Source organism: Puma concolor, chromosome B2, assembly GCF_028749965.1.
Source record: "Puma concolor isolate L17-30 chromosome B2, mPumCon1.1.hap2, whole genome shotgun sequence".
Lineage (NCBI taxonomy): Eukaryota > Metazoa > Chordata > Mammalia > Carnivora > Felidae > Puma > Puma concolor.
In genome coordinates this window covers 35,929,177-35,949,590 of record NC_141671.1, presented here as the reverse complement: position 1 = coordinate 35,949,590, position 20,414 = coordinate 35,929,177, and the positions used below count along the sequence as shown (strand labels likewise).

General features: G+C 42.8%; 1 protein-coding gene across 3 annotated transcripts in view; it reads right to left on the bottom strand.

Annotated features, from left to right (window-relative positions):
- Nucleotides 1-2,472: 2,472 nt before the first annotated feature.
- Nucleotides 2,473-20,414, bottom strand: part of KCTD20 (potassium channel tetramerization domain containing 20) — a 37,834-nt gene continuing 19,892 nt past the window's right edge. Inside the window, exons 2-8 of one of the 3 annotated variants that reach the window (XM_025925339.2) lie at nucleotides 17,560-17,765; nucleotides 14,654-14,927; nucleotides 11,752-11,854; nucleotides 11,276-11,396; nucleotides 9,580-9,777; nucleotides 7,679-7,789; nucleotides 2,473-6,380 (exon numbers count right to left, since the gene is read on the bottom strand). In XM_025925339.2, the coding sequence (XP_025781124.1) occupies nucleotides 6,088-6,380; nucleotides 7,679-7,789; nucleotides 9,580-9,777; nucleotides 11,276-11,396; nucleotides 11,752-11,854; nucleotides 14,654-14,927; nucleotides 17,560-17,719 (1,260 nt within the window). In that variant the 5' untranslated portion in view covers nucleotides 17,720-17,765 and the 3' untranslated portion in view covers nucleotides 2,473-6,087. Of the gene's footprint in view, nucleotides 6,381-7,678; nucleotides 7,790-9,579; nucleotides 9,778-11,275; nucleotides 11,397-11,751; nucleotides 11,855-14,653; nucleotides 14,928-17,559; nucleotides 17,766-20,414 lie in introns of those variants that run through there. The other 2 variants (XM_086706707.1, XM_086706708.1) reach the window with 2 other exon arrangements.

The following is a 20,414-nucleotide window of genomic DNA, read 5'->3' as shown; positions in this document are numbered from 1 at the left end:
CCCAGGTAACAGTTAAGCATCCATAATATACAGAGCACAGTACTGGACCCTCTGGGAATGCGCCAGGGAGCCTGCCATGGTTCTGAACCGCAGAGCAGTTTGAGAATTCCCACCAAGTGGCTTGAGAGCAAGCGGCGTCAGCTGTGAAGCCGCTACGTTAGTGCTGGTGTAACAGTCCTGTTAGGCCGACCTGGCGGTGCTGGGGAGCTGAGCGAAGCTCCCCGATGAGGTTAAGCCGCAGTGACTTGGCAGATGCGAGTGAGCGGTCTGGGATTTTGGAGGCCGGCAGGTGTGGGCTTGGAGTGTGGCAGAGGTGTGGAGCCGGTGTTCCTTCCGAACACTGCAGTGGCCTTTGTCGCTTCCCCATTTCCCTCTCCCGCTTCAACTCACTCTCTTCACTTCTGCCCCTTGTGTGAAACATGTATTAATTATCCTGTGCGTGAAACCTGCTAGTCTTCATTTTTATAGTCATTTCTCCTGTCACTGGTGTCCTGACAGCCATATCCATGGACTTCCCTTCAGTCCTCGTCTTGACCAACCTGCCGCACACATACTCTTAAAACAAAAACAAACCTCTGCTCCGACCTGACTTCCTTTTTGGTATTTCTTCTGCTACCACTTAAATGCTGGTGCTCCTCCGAGCAATGCCTTTGCCTTCTTCTTACTCGTGTGATCTCGGTCATCTCCCCGACCCTGTGACTTCAGCTGCCGTTTCTGCGGTGAGGTCTTCAAAGTGGGCAAGACTTCCTGGACTCCTCCCCGGAGCTCTAGACCATGGAGTCAGGTGACACTAGACACCACCGTCTGGAAGGCCTCACGCAGGCTCAAACGAAAGCCATCCAGAGGAGCTCCTCTTACCTCCGTTATTTTTGAGAGTGAGTGTGCGCACACGCCCAGAGGAGGGAGAGGGAATCCCAAGCAGGCTCTGCACTGTCAGCTCAGAGCCTGATGTGGGGGCCTTGAGCTCATAAACTGTGAAATCAGGATCTGGGCCAAAATCAGGAGCCAGACCCTGAACCATCCATCTGAGGCACCCAGGCGCCCCTCTGCAGGAAACTTCTTACACCGCGCCCATCAGGAAACATGCACAACTCTGGATGCAGCCATCCATCCTAGCAGTGTCTTCATGATTTCTTACTCAATGTGCTGCAGTGGCCTCTTAGCTGACCTTTGTCCCTGGTCCTTCCCCTTTCAAGCCCACTGCCCTCTCTGCTGCCAAAGAAATTCTTTCAAATTTCAAGTCTGATCATGTCGTTCTCCTACATAAAACCCTTTAGGGCTCCTAATAGTTCTTCTAAATGAGACCAGACATCTTTTTTTTTTTTCAACGTTTATTTATTTTTGGGACAGAGAGAGACAGAGCATGAACTGGGGAGGGGCAGAGAGAGAGGGAGACACAGAATCGGAAACAGGCTCCAGGCTCTGAGCCATCAGCCCAGAGCCCGACGCGGGGCTCGAACTCACGGACTGCGAGATCGTGACCTGGCTGAAGTCGGACGCCCAACCGACTGCGCCACCCAGGCGCCCCGAGACCAGACATCTTTGAGGCAGAAAGAGTCCTGCCTTACTCTGGCTTCATCTCTGCATCACCCCACTTTCCCTATTATCAATTCACCTTTGCTCATATGGTTGAGTTGGCCTGGACTGCCTCCCCTCTGCACATTCATGGATCCAAAACGAGTTTTCATTCTTCACGCTTTGGTTCACGTGTCACTTCTAGAATCCCGTGAAGTCTCCTCATGGTAAATACTGGCTACTCCATCCTTCTGGGTTTCCTGAGCGACCTGGACTGCTCATAGAGGTTTTCCCCCACACAATTATAAAACCCCCTTGAAGAGTGTCTCCAGATCATCGTGTCCCTGTTGTCCTGCAGTGCTTGACACAGAATATACCCAACAGGCCACGTCTTCAGAGCATGTTCTTAACCTCTGTGCCAATGAAGGCAGACCTGCTAGGGAGGTGCTGGCTTTAGCCCCACTTTGAGTTTTACCACCAGTAAGCTCCCAGGCTAAGTGAGCTGAGGAAATTCTAAGTAGACACTGGACTAGAGTAAGGCCAAACCAGAGACCAAAGGAGAAACCAGAAGCTCTACGGCAGTGCTTCCAGGGGACCTTTCATTCCTGCCATGGTTCCTCACTTGCTTTAAACCAGAACCAGAACAGAAAAGTCCATGAGTTCTCTCGCCTTTCAAACTTACATTTGGCTTTCTGGGGGGTCCTACTTGGTTGGATTTGAGGATTCAGGAGGTCTTGAATTCCAGTTAACCAGGGACTCAAGAAGGCAGACTATCAGGGTTCTGGAAACTTCGGAGTTACAAAGAAATAGGGTGGGAAAGGCACACACAGGCTCAGAGTGACCCTACAGCCCCACAGGAAAGGAAGAGGCTCTGTTCTGGGCAGTCAAGGTACTACTTCTTTCAGTCCCTTTAATATCTTGACTTCCAACTTTATTTTCTGCTAAAAAAAACACGAACACAAATGATAATATTTTATTATAGAAAAAGCATCCCAAATACAGGATTTCGTAAACACTGGTAGGTGAACAAGTGTAACTTTCAAAGTAAATACAAAGTAAAGAGGTAAAACCTATAAGCATCTTGCCTTTAAGAGAAAACGTACTGTTCTTCCGCAGAGGTGATCCCACCCACAGCACGAACGTGGCTCCGTCTCTACCAGTGAAGGCATCAGGTTCCCTTTCTGAACTCTTATGCCCATTTTAACAATCTCAAAATAATGGCAAGAAGTGGCACTGAATAAATTACTAAAATCCCTTGGTTCTTAACTTTCTATTGACTTGATAGAAAAAAAAAACCAAAAAACTCCATATCACACTTTGACAATTTGAGTTAAAAAGCCTGTGCTCTGATTGTTTTCTGCAAATACATCCATCCTTCCTGGGCTTATTCCACAGTATTTTCATAGACTTGTATACATTAGATATCACATTGGTTTCTTGGAATTTAGCTTAAAATAATATTGGCTGTTACAAATTGTGCAGTCAGTCTAGCTGCTTTCTAGCTTCCTTACCATTTTTGCTGTCATTTTTTCTGATACTTTCCCTCCACTTTGGAGAAACCGTTAAGTAATCTCACCAGACACGTTAACACTCTTTGCCCACTCTCCAGCTCAATGCCAAATGTTTCCTAGTTAACGATACATGATAATGATGCATTAACAAACTCAGATTCTAAACCTCAAATTCAGGTTTATCTTGGCTTGCTGAGATACCTCTGAGTAAGACAGTCTGAGCAAAACCATCTCATTTTGAAGATGGTTCTGTATAAACAGCCTGGCTTACTTATTTAGGCACTTAGAAAAAGAAAAAAACAAAACAAAACACCAAACCTGAGTTCCACCTTTATTAGAAATACCTCTTACCCAGCTGGCCGTTAACGGACTCTGAAGGGAATGACGGCAACCCAGCCACTGTCCCCGTGGGGACTGCATGGTCCTGCCATTATGGAATGTCCTGGCCCCAGGAACAAGCAGCTATGGCTAAGGGGAGCCACCAAACTACAGTGACGCTGAGCTCCAGACTGGGAGGGTGGGGGTGCAGAAGAAACCTCCCTCTCCACAAGAAGGGACCTGTGAGCCCCACTTCTCCCTTTGTCACCATCATCTAGGGACACTGGCAGATTTGCCTATACAGGTTTCTAGCTCACTCACCCTATGGGTTGGGGCCAAATGCACATGAACCCACTCTGGGGAGGAAAAAAGAACTACTCCTTGAAAGCCTGAGGAAACTAATCATTTACATAGAACAAAGTGTTATTAAGTACATGCCATACTTTCATACCTGGCTTTTTACCTAAGCAAGAACTAATGAGTTTTAGAGTATTAGCTGCGGCATGTTTACACTTAAATGTTAATACGTAAGATGTACAACAGAAGTTATACTTACCAGACCACACAGTTAATTCTAACTTCCTCTGTGATGGCACGGAAGTCAACTGATAAGCATAAAGCACCATTAAACAATTATCCGGGCTGGTCAGTGGGTATGAGTGTAGGGCTGGTAAGGTTAAAGCCAAACCTGACAAATGAGTCCATGAGTTTCACAGACCTAAAAGTAACCTCTGGCTACAAAAAACACTAATCCTAAACTTTAACCCTTGCCATCAGCCTTACAAACTGGATGCCAGTGGTAGTCAGAAGAACTCTGTAGGTGGGAGATGGCTCAGTTTAACCCCTTACTTCTACTTCTTTACGAGTAATGAACAGAGCATTGATTTCCACTGTGCTGCTGGTCACATGCACAAGACAACACACTTCTTAAGAACATTCTTGTTCTTCAAGCCTGGAAAGAGCAGCTTTTGACATCCATCTGACTTTACTTTTGGAGGACTAGGGCAGTCATAAAATGGAATCCACTGGGGCACCTGGGTGGCTCAGTAGGTTGAGCATCCGACTTCGGCTCAGGTCATGATCTCACAGCTTGTGAGTTCGAGCCCCATGTCAGGCTCTGTGCTGACAGCTCAGAGCCTGGAGCCTGCTTCAAATTCTGTGTCTGTCTCTCTCTCTGCCCCAACGACTTGCATTCTGTCTCTGTCTCTCTCAAAAAAATAAACAGTAAAAAAAAAAAAAAAAAAAGGAATCCACTAACTTGTCCTATGGTATCTTATGGGAATGGAATTTAAGAAAACTAGTCACATTATCTTAAAGATGTTAAGGAAACTCTGTACCTCTTTGAAATTTGTGATGAGTAAAGGTTCTGGGTAGGTGATAAGAAGACCACCTTTACCACAAAATGACAAATTATCCCCAGACACTTAACATCTGGCTCTAGACTTGAAATTTAGCTCTGCTAATAGCCATGGGGACATAAGGGAAAATGGTTTAGTACTTGGGGGGAGTGATCTCGGTTGTCCTACACCAATGCATTATTAACACAAGAGTCGACAGATCAAACAAAATTACTAGGTGTAATATCCCTTCAACTCATCCTTCCTTTGGGGATGACAGTAGTACGGTTTTTTTATGCAGTGTGAGCTCTGTAACTGGCTACTTCAAAAACAAATATCCTGGTATCCAAAAGAATTCCACAGTATGAAAAGAACATACAAAGAAAAATCCTGCGTTGGGACAGAGCCTGTGAGGTGATGTTTCCGCACTCAGCTTCACCCCAAATGTCCCCTTCCCTGGAGCTTTTAGAAGTCTTTCTGTTGAGAAACCAAGCACTTGTGAGAAATTTCTGCTCATCTCTTGAAAATCTTTAAACCGTATCGACTGAGGTTTCCCAGCCACACCCATAGCAATGTGCTGCCCTAGGGTGAAGACCTAAAGGCTTCACACCAGATTCCGAGACAGGATGATCAAAGTAGCCTGATTTGGAGAGGTTCTTGTATTTGAGTTGTGAATTTCATTCCAAATAACTGATTTGTGTAGGCTCAAAAACCTTGAGCCTAAAAAGGTTTCATAAACACTGTCCCGCTATTACTAGAGTTCCTGTCAAAGAATCTGTATGGTTTTGAATTATTCGTCGCATTAATGAAAAACAAAGCTGAATTTAAACTCTTTAAGAAATTTCCTTTTGGACATTTTGATGACAGCCTAGGTCTTCCGGATGCAACCTGGGCACAGAGGCCACCAGGAATGGCATCTTCATTAAATCCTGAATAAGACTCCCATTAGTACCTGGTTGTAGAAGCCAGAGATTGTCTCTTTTTAAAGTCTGGTCCCTTTGCTGCTCAGTAATTCATTTCGCCTGGTATAAAACAAACAAAACAAAAGCCAAGAACAAAGTGTAAAGGATGAGGACTGCTTTGATGAATAGGAGGCGACAGGAGTCTTGACTTCCTTTCCTGCTTTTTGCAGTTATGCAAAGACTGAGTAAACAGCACCAGACCCCAAATTTTCAAGTTACCAGGGCCACTGCCAAGCTGGTAGCTTATTTACCAGTGAGTGCCTTTCATCCCCTGCCGGAGGCACAGATTTCTCAGTAATGAAAAGGACACAGGTTATTTGTGGGAGAAAGGGAGAGGATGGAGAAGCATGTCTCCTATTCAGGGTGAGACAAACCATGGGAGGACTGGCTGTGGACATTCTGGACAGAGAAGTGCTCCGAAGAGGGGTAGGTCCACAGCTGGCCCTAATCTTGAAAGTCATTAGAAGCCATCTGAGAAAGTGGGGCATTCAGCCGGTCAAGTTCATCCACTTGGGGTGGGTGGTGCATTAATATCTCCTGGTCCTCTAAGACGTCTTCTCCAGCAGCCACCAGATTAGTGAGGGATTTGCTTCGGACACACTGGAAATCCACGTGGCGACTCTTCCCTTCTTCCTTTTCCCATGACATCTGGATAAAGGGGCGCTGCACATAATTATAGATTACTTCAGATCGGCCACCAGGTCTTCTCTTAATTTTTTCTTTACAGGTAGGATAACCTGAAATAAAGCAAAAGGCCATTCCCATGACTCCAGCAAATTGCTCACTCCAGCTTCCATACTTTCCCTTCCCTAACCACATCAGTTGTCTCCCAAATTCAAAGACTGTGCATGAAAACTACTGGGGAAATGACCCCTGACCATGCTCTGCGACTCCCAGTCACCTACACGCGCACTTCCCATCTATCCGGGTGAATAGGTCTTATCCCTTAGAAAGGAAGTAACAAAAATTCTATCCCTTCTAATGGCAGGGTGCATAATTTCAGAAGCTGTTAGTTCCTGGCAGCAATACCAGAGAAGTCTTTCTAGGCCATGGCTAACTCCAGTCCTCTAATTCTACTGCATAGAGAACACGCTGTAAGAGAAGCAGTTAAGAAGGTGTGTAATGTGTAGCCTCAAGAAAAAAACAGGAATGTTGCCTAAAAAGTCTGAAAGGCTATCACATGGAAATGGGAGAAATCTTACTCAAAGTAGCTTCAGAGGCTAGAACTAGAAAGAAGAAGACAGAGGAAGTGATCTACTAGATCTACTAGAAAAATATTCTAATGGTAGAACAGTGGATGGGCTTCTCTGGGAAATGGAGTAATCCTTATCACCTTGTTCCGGGAGTTTCCAGTTACCAAAGAATGACACAGTGGAAAGAGATTTAACAGATCTCAAAAATCTCTTCCAACTTGAAATTCCAATCTAAGTCAGACACAGTGAAGATCTGATGGGCTCTGTGGGCAAGACTGAGACAGCGAGATTAAAAAAACACTCGTGGAGGTGTGACCAGAATAGCTTCAGCATTCTCTAAGAAACAGTGTCTAAGACCCCTCCATGAGACCACCGGTTGGGAGTCACTGCTCAAGATCATTTAAAGCAGTTCTATCAACACATACAGACATTCCTCCAAGGTATGTGGTGGAAAAAATTAGAATTTTGAGTCTCCAAGCTATAGTTTTCAGAAGGACCCTTCCAGATCCCAAAAAGATCCTCACCAAGACCTGGAGGAATGGCCCTCGCACTTGGTGAGCCCACCAGTGTCCTTAGTCCTCACTGCTCTTTGTCCCAAACAGTTAAGTTGGAACTTCTTCCTGCAGCTGGTTTAAAGCATTTACAACTAGATACAACATGAAAAGGAAACGTAAGGGCAAACAAAAAAACAGGAATCCTTCAAAGGGGTAGGAATGTGGTTTTCATATGTGCCTATTCTCTAGGTCCTCTGGAAGCTGAGTTTTAAGGACCTAAGCTGTGCCCATAGATACAACCTGCTCCATAAGCCAAGCAAGCTGTATACTAACTGGGATGTTTATTACCTTCAATTCCAATGCGAATGTTTTTCAGGCCCCGCTCCTTTAACACTGTTTTAGCGACATCACGATTCTCAATATATTTGAAGAATCTATAGAGCTTGGAGCTATAAAGAACTGGAAAAAAGAAAAACTGGGTTAGTCACGGAGTGAAGACTTCCAAAAGAGGAGGGAGATGAGCTAAGAGAATCAGACTAATGAAAGATATATATCTGACACTGACGCCAAAAAAAAAAAAAAAAGAAAAAAAAAAAATCCAGTTGGATCACAGATTAAATGTTAAGTAATAGATCAGACATAAGAAAGAAACCACGTGAGAAATTTTTATAGTCTCAGGGTGTGGAAGACCTTTCTGGGTACAGCATAAAGGCCAGAAGCCACAAAATAAAAACTGATATATTCAACTACATACAAAAATCCAAAACATTGCTGTGTAGCCAAATCACCATTAACACAACTAAAATGACAACCAACTGGGAAAACTATCTGCAACTCTTATTACAAAGGGCTGATTTCCTTAATATATAAAGAGTGGTCACAGAGCTTTCACAAATCACTAAGTAAAAGACTAACAATCCATTCTGTAATGGGCAAAAGGCACAAATAAAGTTACAGAAGAGGAAATTAAAATGGCTCCTAAAAACGAAAAGATGGTGCGTCTTGATCATGAAATGAGAAATGCAGATTGAAACATTCAAATGAGAGGCTATTTTTTACCTATCAGAGTGGCAAAAATGAAAGTTTAATAAAACGCTGTTTTGTTGAGGGTGTGGGAAACAAACCTGTCATACGTTGTTTTGAGATGGTTTAACATTTGTGGAGGAAACTTTGGCAGCGTCTACCAAAATTATAAAGGAACAAAGCTTTGGCACAGAAATTCCATTTCTAGGAAACTTTTTTTAGTAAAGATTTTATTTTAAGTAATCCCTATACCCCAACATGGGGCTTGAACTCACAACTCTGAGATGAGGGGGTTGCAGGCTCTACTAACTGAGCCAGCCGGGTGCCCCTTTAGGAATATCATTCCATAGAGATATGTGTGTGAAAAGACTATGTTTAAAAGGATATTTATTGCAACATCATTTATAATTTCTAGCTTAAATCAACAACACAGCTAGTTAAATCAATTATGGCACAGCCATGCAGTAGAATACCATACAGCCATAAAAAAAGATCACGGAAGGTTTTTATGTTAAGACATGGTACTGGACAGTCTGTAGAATAGGGTATTATTTGAAAAAAAAAAAAAAGGAAAAATCATGTATGTAATTGGTCGTGCACTGAATACACCTGGAAAGATATAAAAGAAACTGAGAAGGAAAACTGGGTAGATGAGGCAGGGATGGGATCAAGACTTTTCAATGTATAACCTTTTGTACTTTCTGAACTGTTACCAATTCAAAAGGATTTGGGCGCCTGGGTGGCTCAGTCAGTTAAGCATCCGACTTTGGCTCAAGTCATGATCTCGTGGTTTGTGAGTTTCAGCCCCCGTGTCGGGCTCTGTGCTGACAGCTCAGAGCCTGGAGCCTGCTTCAGATTCTGTGTCTCCTTATCTCTCTCTGTCCCTCCCCTGCTCATGCTCTGTCTCTCTCAAAAACAAACGTTAAAAAAAATTTTTTTTAAAGGATTTAAAAATGACACAAATGGAGAGAAGAATGACACCACCAATTAATGGCCTCGGTATCGCCACCACACTGCCACAGCATCAGACATCGGGGGCAGGAGTGGGAGGAATAACAATGTCATATAAGCCGCATAAAAGTTAGATGTGCATCACTAGACTGCACCAGGTGAGTGTGCTCACTGCCAGCTTAACAGTGACAGTCATGCTGGTTACAGGATGCAGCTGTTACTCTGGGCAGCATGTTTCCCACTGAAACCATCTACACAGTGCAGGGGACTCCTACTTTGGGAATATTCCTCCCCCATGGGAGGGGGGTGGTCTTCATCCCAGTCCACAGAATCCTCATCCGTCAGCACGACGATGTGGCACTCTCGCTCCCCTTTCTTGGCACAGCCCACCATGATGGGCAAGATCAACTCTTCGAGGTAGTGGTCAAACTGCTTGTGAGCACCATCATTAGACAGTTCATGCAGTAAAGCGCCTGGGGAGAGAAAATGCAGGTGAACGTCCTATCCTGCCCAAGCGCAGAGATTACCGGAGTGAAAAAGACTATGAGGTAATGGCTGTTGTCACTGATAAGTTCCGGAGAGGTGGCCCATTTTAAAGGCAGAAATTGTTTCTTGCTCTGAAGTGCTAATTAAGCTGATTTTGTTAAATGTTTCACATTCTATTACTCTTTAACTTTCTCATGCTTAATAATCCCTGAGCATTCTGAACAAGTGCGGTTTTATTAGCTGTACAAGGTCAAACCATAAACATTAATTCTACAAGAGATACAACTGCTGTCTGGGGATGACTGTAGTACCAGATGCTCTGGACCCCAATTTCATGGAGTTACAGTACCACAGAAGAGGAATAATCTAAGTTTAATGACACCAAGGGACTTGCTCTAACTGTGTGCTAAACTCAGTAGGGAAACCACAAGTCTAGAGAACTTCATGGAGTATGCAGGGAAATGTATCATGAACCTCAAAGAATAGTTTTTAAAATAACTTCAGGAAGGCTAGGAGATGATAAGAAAATGGCATTTGCAGTCAATCAGTTCTAATCCCACCTTTAATGCTTAGAGCTTTGAACATGCTAATTTCTCAGTCTTCTCATTTGTTACATGGGGTTATCACCTGGCTTTCAGGGCTAACTGTTGTAAGAATTAAGCAAGTTCACAGCTATAAAGCTATTAGTAAACAATAACAATAAAAATAGGGCACCTGGGTGGCTCAGTTGGTTAAGCATCTGACTCTTGATTTCAGCTCAGGTCATGATCTCATGGTCCATGAGATCAAGCCCTGAGTCCAGCCCTGCTTGGGATTCTTTCTTTCTCCCCCTCTCTCTGCCGCTCCCTCACTTGCTCTCTGTCTCAAAATAAACAAACATTAAGGGGCACCTGGATGGCTCAGCGGGTTAAAGCATATGACTTCGGCTCAGGTCATGATCTCACGGTCTGTGAGTTCGAAGCCCTCATCGGTCGGGCTCTGTGCTGACAGGTCAGAGCCTGGAACCCGCTTTGGATTCTGTGTCTCCCCCCTCTTTCTCTTCCTCCCCCTGCTTATGTTCTCTCTCTCAAAAGTAAGTAAAAAACATTAAAAGAAATTAAAAAAAAAAATAATGATAAAAATAATTCTAAGAAGAACCCAGCCAATTTATGCTGTTTGACTTTATGAAGGAAGGCTCACTCATGTCCAAGAATCAGTATCCTTATTTATTAAAGAACTGAGACACCAGGTCCTTGGAGGGGAAGCAATTAGCTTGGTGACTCACTTGACAAGCTAGATTTAGAACCGAACACATGTTCTCTTTTGTTTACTTCCTCACAGTGCTTTGAAGCATGAGAGAGGGAATGGGTTAGTATCACAGTACCTGCCTCCCCAGATGATTTTCAATTTAGGCTTGAAACTCTAGTAGCAAAAAGTTACCAGTCAATTTCAAGCAAACTCAAAGTTCAGTGGCTCAAATGCAGCTGGGAGTGCTCCTGTACTCACTCAGATCTTGACATCGGATAGTGTTGAAGTCAAAGTTTATGCAGAGATAATCACATGTATCTCTAAGGTCTGGAATAGAGATGCCATCCGGACAATTAATGATACCAGTTTTGTAATAATCCTGTAAACAGATTAAAAATAAGAAATGAAGGCGAAGAACAAGACGAAAACTTACTTCCTCAACCCCCTATTCATTCCTGGTTCTGTTAAACTGATAGGATACTAGAACCACTAAGCTGGATGACTTATCAGATGGCCAAGTGGCTCCTGGCTCTCCTGGCATGTTTAATCCCAACTTGGTACCTGACAGGCAAGAAGTACTTAAAAGTTACCACAATAGAAAATAAAGAGGGAAGGGCAGTAACGGAACTACAGATCGAAAGTCAGTTAACAATCTGATGGAGACCTCAAGTCTTCTGACTTGAGTCTGTGCCTGCCCCTGGGGAAGAGGAGGTAACAGAAAGGCTCCTACACACCAGCACGGTTCGGAATACGGTTGCACTGATTCCTTCAGCAATCTCATACTCTCCCTTCTCATTGGGCCGAGTGAAGTTGTACTCTCTTCCTGGTCCAAACATTCTGAAAGATACCAGGCAACAATGTTACCTTCTGCAGTCCAGCTGGATTCTTCACAGATGAGGCTGACCCCTTGACACCTCATTCAGTAAGACTCCATTCCATGTTCCCATAGTTTAAGAACTCATAAATTAAAAACACAGTGGTGGGATCCAACCCCTATTAAGAAGCTCCCTCCAGACAGAAAAGGTGGCAGCAATTGCTTTCAGCATTTGAGCAAAGGAGAAATGAAGCTGCAAGTCCTCCAGGTTCACCTGTGGTGCTTCTGGGACAGCAAATCAAGTTGGAAAATCTCTGGAGTGTGTGAGGGTTGCCTCTCAAGCCCTCCCCACCACCGAGGAACCCACCTATAAACTGGCAGCTCAAGAAGACAGGGGGTCTCACACTCCTGACCCTTCCTGTTCTTTTCCTCCCTCAATTAGCATTATCTAGTATGCCAGTCCTCAGTATTTCTGAGTTTTGCTGTTCAGACATCTAATGTGATAGATGAATCCAGAGCGCTAGGTGTAGATGTTAACGTTCTCCCTTTCCTGATACATTTTTTTAATGCTGGAGTTCTGGGGGAAATGCCCCTCTTCAATCCGAGGAGTAGCTCTAAAGATGGGAACTTCAGGTCAACTGGGCAGGGATGGCAGATACTAGGCCCATCAGTGGTCTGACATAGTTCAGAGGGGTCTGCTCTGCGCACGAACTCAGAAGTCATGAGGGCACAGGGGGATCTTCCTTTTTCTTACTCTTTTCCCATCCTTCCTCCCTCCAGTAAAACTGGACTCATGACTTCCACCACTCCCACTGTACATCTGAGTTACGGAATGGGAAACCAGAGTGAGGGACAAGGCAGGCAGTCAGGATCTTCAGCCAGCCCGATTTAAGTTTCCAATTGGGCCTCACTGCCACTTCCTTCCTGAATCTGCTGGGAACCCCTATGTTCAACGTTCAAAACTGTTATCCGCCACCCTAAATTGGCTGCTTTTCAAAGGTCTGAAAAAGACTCCAAATAACATGCTTTTCAAACCACTATACCATACAGAAGATATCCATCTTGATAAGTGTCTTCAAAGAATGCTGATATTTTTCTGGAACATTCTGGCTGAAGTTTAGCCAAGACAGCTGTGTATCAAAATAGTCAACATGCCATGTAATCCACCTCCCTCCCCGCCCCCCAAGTATCATCAGCGGAACCTAAGCTCAGAGTTCTCTATCTGGTAGTGACATGGATTAATGTTAATCCATTCGCAATCTCTCAGCTTGTCCCCCTTGTGACTACTGGCCCACACCTGTAAGCTCACTGCCTATGCTTATGCACACTGTATATAACCTCAGGACAGAGCAGACCCAAGTAACTCTCAGAACAGACAACTGCAGCTGACTCAGCTGATGAACCACCCAGATAAAGAATCAGACTCTCTTGTCATGGGACAACTCATTCCTAGATTCAAAGGGCGTCACCCAAGAGTCTATTAATCTATTACCCAGAAAATGCTTGCTTGCTTCTCTTGATCACTGTTTTCAGACGCAATCTACCTCAAAGAGCAGCCTGTGTTGAGGCTAATGCTGACTTTGAAGCGGGGGAGGGGGGTGCAATAGTGTAGTGATACCAAGACGGAGGACAGGAAGTCAAGTCTGATAAACTATAGGGCCAATTTGGGAAATGTTTTAATGTCCTAGTTTAGTCTTAATTCAGATGTCTGAGAAATATACAAGTTTGATTCTGGTTAAAAATGGTTCATCATGAATCTCTATGTATATGTTCAAATATAAATATATTTGAATAGCTGGATTCCATTTAGCCTAAAACTCAACAAATGAGTATGGTCCATTTTGATTTCTAAATCAAAGTCCTGAGTGAGGTTAGATCTTTAAATAAGATCTACTTTGAAGTAGATAAAAACCCTCAAAAGCCAAGTGTTTGCGTGTACACATACAAGTTATTGTTTTTACTCCTATCCCAATCTGCTCTTCCTCATGTTAAGGTCTGTGGTTGGCCAGAAAGAGAATCTCCTCACTCCCAGCCCAGGCTCCAAGAATACTTTCTGGACAGTGCTCCTCCTTGGCAGGCTCTTTCCATTTCCTAAACTCTAACCGTAAAATGCTGGAGGCAGGAGATGGTAAGACTACAGTCTAAAAGCAGCACAGAGGGTGGAACATGAAGAAAAGAGAGCTCAATCACGAAACAACGAAAGAGCCAGATATAAAGATTTGGCTTTGGAAAACTTGAATAGTGATGGAGACATTAGAAAATGACAGCATAATCCTCCTGCCAAGCATAATGGGCAATGGATGGCAGGTGAAATGCTCTTTAGTAAAATGCCTTTGTTCTTATGTCATGTGGAACCCATGTCTAATTCTATCTTTTATTAAAAGGCAAAATAAAAAAAAAAAACAACTTAGATCTCACCTTAACTCTAGATCTTTGACGTGGAACTCAGAGAAGATTATTACTTTTGTGAGGTATACAAACTATGGGGTAATAGAAATCAGGTCTCTGACTTCTGCTTTAGAGTGAGTTTATTGAGGACTAAGGAATGCTACTCAGCAGATTATTTTCCACAGTTCTGACTGCTCAGGTAGTTGTGGGGGCTCATTTTACTGTACTGGCTTTGTAAAGAAATTAAGTACATCCCCCAAATCATCAACAGATATAAGGTGTTTTACAAGCTTGCCCTCCCTGTCTCATAAAAGTATGAAGGCAGAAAAATAAGCAATCAGTGCTTCTTTTCCTCATTCTAGTGCAAGATAAACAGCAGGTATTTCTATTCATAGAGAACAGAGTGGATTTGGAAAGAAATTATCATCAATTACCTTCCCAACATGGTATCCGGATGAGCAGTGAAAATTTGTGGATTCACAACAAAACGTGTGCCATCTACAAGAAGTGTCACTTTCTCTGGTGCCTGGGAATGAACGTTACTGCCAAAGCCCACAGTGCTGTTTCCAAATCGTTCTGGAGCCATAAAGGGTTCATGGTTCCGTTTATTCCCATTTTGGAAGCAGGAGCCTTTGATGTCTTCAGGAAGTGGCATTATGTGAGGGAACTGGAGATTTGCTGGCTGAGAGGCATAGTCAAGTGAAAGGTCTAAAAGATCATACAAACAAACCAAAATAACATGACAGCAAAAAGGCTTGGGGGGGAAATAAAACTGCTCTTCTTTAAAAAACCAATTTACCCCCCACCTCCCATTTTTAGGTGTTCACAAGCAAAAAATTCTTGCCTCGAACAAATCAAAGAAAAATAAACTAGAAACTCATATTGGATCACCCTGAGCTTTTCTCCAGGTTTGTATGTTGGAGAGGAGAGAATGAAGGCAATAATGCCCATTTTATAATAAAATGGTTAAAATTTTTTAAAGTAAACTATGTGCATGGCTTTAAAAAATTTAAACACTCAAGAATTTCTGTGGACAACCAGCAAGGCCCTACCACACTCCGTGCCCTCCCCTGTCTTGTTTCACAGAGGCAATCACTTTTTACTTCCGTTTCCACTTCTAGTTCTAAATAATACTCCTATATTTCCTGTTTTTTCTTTTCTTTTCTTTCTTTTTTTTTTTTTTTTTAAGGAAACTGCTGCCTCTGTGTACAGGAACTATTTCATTTTCCACATTCAAAAATTTCTAAATGTTTCTAAATTTTACTTCCCAGAAGGGATGATAGTCTCTAATTGTCTAATGCATTACTTTTGCTAGAAATTCACATAAAAATGCATTTTCACTATGCACAGAAGAATCCTAACATTGTCAACACCATTTTTTGTAAAGGCAAGTCTTGCCCTCAGCAGAAAGGTTCCACTGCAAGTGGCCTTGGGTTAGGATTCATTCCCAGAACCTCAGTTTTCTATCCTAGTATCACCACAAAGAGTCATTTTAAGTAATTTATTTAATTTTCCAAACCTTGTTCATTTCTGTAAAATGAAAATAATGTTCACGCCACCTCCCTCACAGGATTATTTTATCAACTGAAATAGAGTATGTGAGAGCACTTCAAAGTGTGTTAATACTGTATCATGCAAAAAAGGCTTAAAACTAAATGCTGTAGCTGAAATCTGGATGTACAGAGAAGACAATCAGGGGAAAGTATTTATAAAGGATTACCATAGGATTCTTTTAAATTGGCAGTTCTCCTAATATATTTTAAGTTAAAAAAAAGTTTTTTAAGGAAAAATTCAAACATACCAAAGCACAGAGTTAACAATATGCATATCCTGACACCTAGATTTGACAAACTTAATTAACACTTTTCTACATTTTCTTCAAATCTTTTTTTCCCCCCAAATCTCCCATTCCTCATGTACTTTAAGTTTGTACACAATAATTCATGAACATGATTACTGCCCATGACCTCTGGGAAATGAGTCTGACTTTGGGCACTTAGATAACCAAATAAATTGTGACCTGGAGAACACTCACTCCCCCCACCCCCACTCCATTTGCTTCTAGAGAAAAGGAAACCAAAATCTAGACCAAAAACCTATTGAGGATTCATGTCCTACAGCTTTTGACAAATTTTCAATGTGGCCCTGTGTTTGCATACCAAGAGCCAAGCTTCCACAAAATCCATAGGCAAGCTTACAACAAGAGAACACTTTAATCACCAAGACAGGCTTTCACATTCACAGCGCTGTTCTAAAAACTGAAAGTAGGTACCTACACCACAAATTCAGATTTTAGAATGCTTGATTCCCTCCCCGCCCGCTGCCCTCTCCCCTGCACCCCCTCCCAGCAATGAAGCAATTTAACTTGGGCTGATTCCTGAAGGACACCTCAAGTTGCACCCAGCATAAACGGGTGAGTAGGAAAAGAAACTCACTGCACAAATTCTCCCTGACGGTACACTCTAGAATGGCAGGCACACTCTGCTCCTCTGGCAGCTAAAATATGTAGAAGAGCACGGCCCCGGTCAGAAAGACACAAGTTCAAATCCCAGTCCCCTAACTCCCAGCAGTGTGAACCGGAACAAGTTTTCTAAGCTTCTGAAGCCTCACTTTTCTCATCTGTACAAGGATTAAGCAGAGATCAGCAAGCTTTCTGTAAAGGCCAGAAGGTAAATATTTTGGGTTTTGTGGGTCATGGTCTCTGTCACTGTAGCAGGAAAGGAGCCAAAGACCATATGTGAACAAATAGGCATCATATAAACATGATGGCTGTTATTTAAAATTTTTATTTGCAAAAACAGGCAGTGGTCCAGATTTGCCACCCTGTATTAAAAAAAAAATGTATGTAAAGTTCCTAGCACAGTGAATGCTCAATAAACCGTAACTGATATTATTAGTGTTGCCACTGTCTTTATTAAAAATTAAGAAGAACCTAACAGTTTATCAAGAGCCGGCACGTCCAATAACTAAAAAGTCTTTTGGTCTCATGAAGTAAGAAGATTATTAATATCCCTGTCTTCCAGATTAAGAAAGCAGGGCTCAGAAAGATTAAGCAGCTCATCCAAGGTTACAGATGATAGTAGCAGAGCTAGAATTTGAATGTGTCTTCTGACTCGGAATCCAAGACAATTTTTCTTATACTATCATTGCCACATTAGATATGCTGGACTGATTAAGTGGAGATTTTTTGTGATGGTCAGCTGTATAGAGCTGTGATATGTAAGCTAAGCCAATTGGCTGGATATTTTATTTGGGTAAAGAATATGCATGCCTTCTGGGTAGAGTGGATGCTCAGATGTTGGAAAGCCCACCAAATGAAGTCAAGATCTAAGCGTCATACCATCGCTCCTGGGGCCTAGAGGATAAGTAAGGTTCTGAAGACCAGAAGAAGCCGGGCTATTTGTTTCTTTCTCTTGTGCCGCAGCTGGGCTTTCATCCGTTAGGCAGCCAGCCTCCTGCCGCAATAACCTGTCGCTCTCACTGCCACGGTGAACATTCATCCTTGGATTCTGTATCCTGAACTGCCTGCTTGACCAGAAAAAAATCCTAGAAGACAGGAATATGCAGGATTTAGAACGCTCTCAAAACAGATTTCCAAGGACTTCCAAGGCAAGAAAGCCAAACTAGAGAACTCACCAAAAGCTCTCAGTCTTGTTCTGAGAAGAAATGACATCTTAAACATTTCTGTAATTTTATACTTACAGGAATTGAGCTTATTTAAATGGTCTTTATCAAATCACTAAGAATATAAGCATGTTGATAAACTTGTTACTTGGGAGTAATTTTAAGCTGTATCCAAAAACAGATATCAAATCCACAGTTTTGGCCACAATCTTGATCAATACTACAAAGTAAATGGTAGTGCAATAATTTGATGATGTTTATATCACAGACACAAAAGAGGGGAAGAATCCAACTGGTCAATTAAAGAAAACCTGCCTCTATTCAAAAACAATTGAGACACAGATGTTCCTGCAACAATTAAGCACTAGGAAACAAAAACAACCAACCATAATACTCATGGGAGTATTATGGGAGTACTCAAGCAAAATTTGACTTATCGTGCTCAAGTTCTTCTTTATAAGTTCTCTCTTTCTGCACCTTATCTTCAACCCTAGCCCCCACCTCAAAATTACATGAAGACGTCACTGGCGATAAGGCTAACTCTCTCCCAAGCAGTGCACAGTCGTGACCAAGAATACATAATGAGCTACGGCCACGTGCAAGGCATTTGCTGATCAGGCAGAAGTCGGGGGGGGGGGGGCAGTTCAGGAGGTTTCATACCTTTCTTCCAGATAATCAAGCCCTGCAGCCCTTCCATCCTTGGGGGATGCCCAGGTACTTGAAACATTTCTGAAGTTCACCCTACTTATTAGCATTTTTAGTTTATACTGTACTGATTTCCACTTGGTGTTCTGGTGGAAGAATCCTCTTCCGTCACTACCAATTTTTATGCAAATGGACTGCATGCTAACACCGGTTCAGGAAGAAGTTAGGTCACTAAAGGCAGTAACATGTAGAGGTTAAAACAGATCCCCAGGGACTGGTAAACTCAAATAAAACCACCACTGCTCTCAAGTTTGATTCAGAAAGGTCAAAATCAGGTCTACTGAACAGGATAAGAAAAGGATATGGAACTGGGAAGAGCATTATTGCCAACAATAGAAAGACCAAAAGGGGGGTTTGCTTCTTTAAGCTTAACAGGTTTTGAATGGCAATGTTTCCACTCAGCAGTACAGATACTGCTTCTCAGCTCTTCCACTAGCGGCTCAAGAACCAAGTTCAAACTTCTCTTTGTTGCTCTCCTAAAGACCTCCTGGACCAAAGATGGTAAGCCTGAATAAATCCATCTCTTGAGAATCTGCACAGACTACACTGTATCAATTACTTCATTTATTCCTTAAAATGTGTGAAGAACAGTCACATTACAATGGAATAGTTTGAAAACAGTTTCTTCCTAGTGGAATCGGGGCTCAAAATGAAGTTTAACTTGTATATAATGAACTGAATTAATACACAGCAGGATGGAATTGAAACTTAGCAAGTTTGGCATCTCCAATGAGGTAAAAGAAAGTAGCCCTCTGAGCACTTAACAGGCATTTTACTTGCATTTAATTTTTATTGCAAATAATACATGACTATTTCCATTCTTAAAAAGGATGCTTTGGGGCGCCTGGGTGGCTCAGTCAGTTAAGCGTCCGACTTCAGCTCAGGTCACGACCTCGCCGTCCGTGAGTTCGAGCCCCGCGTCGGGCTCTGGGCTGACGGCTCAGAGCCTGGAGCCTGCTTCCGATTCTGTGTGTGTGTCTCTCTCTCTGCCCCTCCCCCATTCATGCTCTGTCTCTCTGTCTCAAAAATAAATAAACGTTAAAAAAAAATTAAAAAAAAAAAAAGGATGCTTTGATCATCATCCCCAATCCCAATCACTTCTCCATATCACAGCTTGCTGGTTTGAATCCTTTTGACTTTACAAAAATGAATTCATACTCTACAGATATGCTGGTAAAAGCATATGGTTTCAAAAGAACACACAAACTATATACTATACATCCATCATTCTCATTCTGTAATGTTTTTCTAAATTACTGTTCTTGAGATGCATCCATGTTGAAAGATCAAGATCTGGTTCATTCCTTCTTCTTCTTTTTTTTTTTAAAGAGAGAGGGAGAGAGCCAGTGAGGGAGAGGGGTAGAGGGACAGGCAGGGAGGAAGGGGGAGGGGGGAGAAAGGGGGAGAAAGGGGGAAAAAGGGGGAGATGGAGAAGTGGAAAGAGGGGAAGAAGAGGGGAAGGAGAGGGGGAGGGAGAGGGGGAGGGAGAGGGGGAGGGAGAGGGGGAGGGGCAGAGGCAGAGAGAGAGAGACAGAGACAGAGAGACAGAGAGACAGAGAATATCGACCATGGAGCCTGATGCAGGGCTCGATCCCACAACCCTGGGATCATGACCTGAGCTGAAATCAAGAGTCGGATGCTCAGCCGACTAAGCCACCCAGGTGCCCCAATTCCTTCTTAACTGCTGTAAAATAGTCTGATTCCACTCTTCTATCCATGAATATTTAAGCTGTTTCTTAACTATTACAAACAATGCTTCAACGAACAAGATTAGAGTATACTATGAAACTCCAAGAAAGGACCCAGATTACAGACTTCTCCCAAATGTATTTGGCGTCAGAACTCCTTTTTGCAAGAAATCATCTC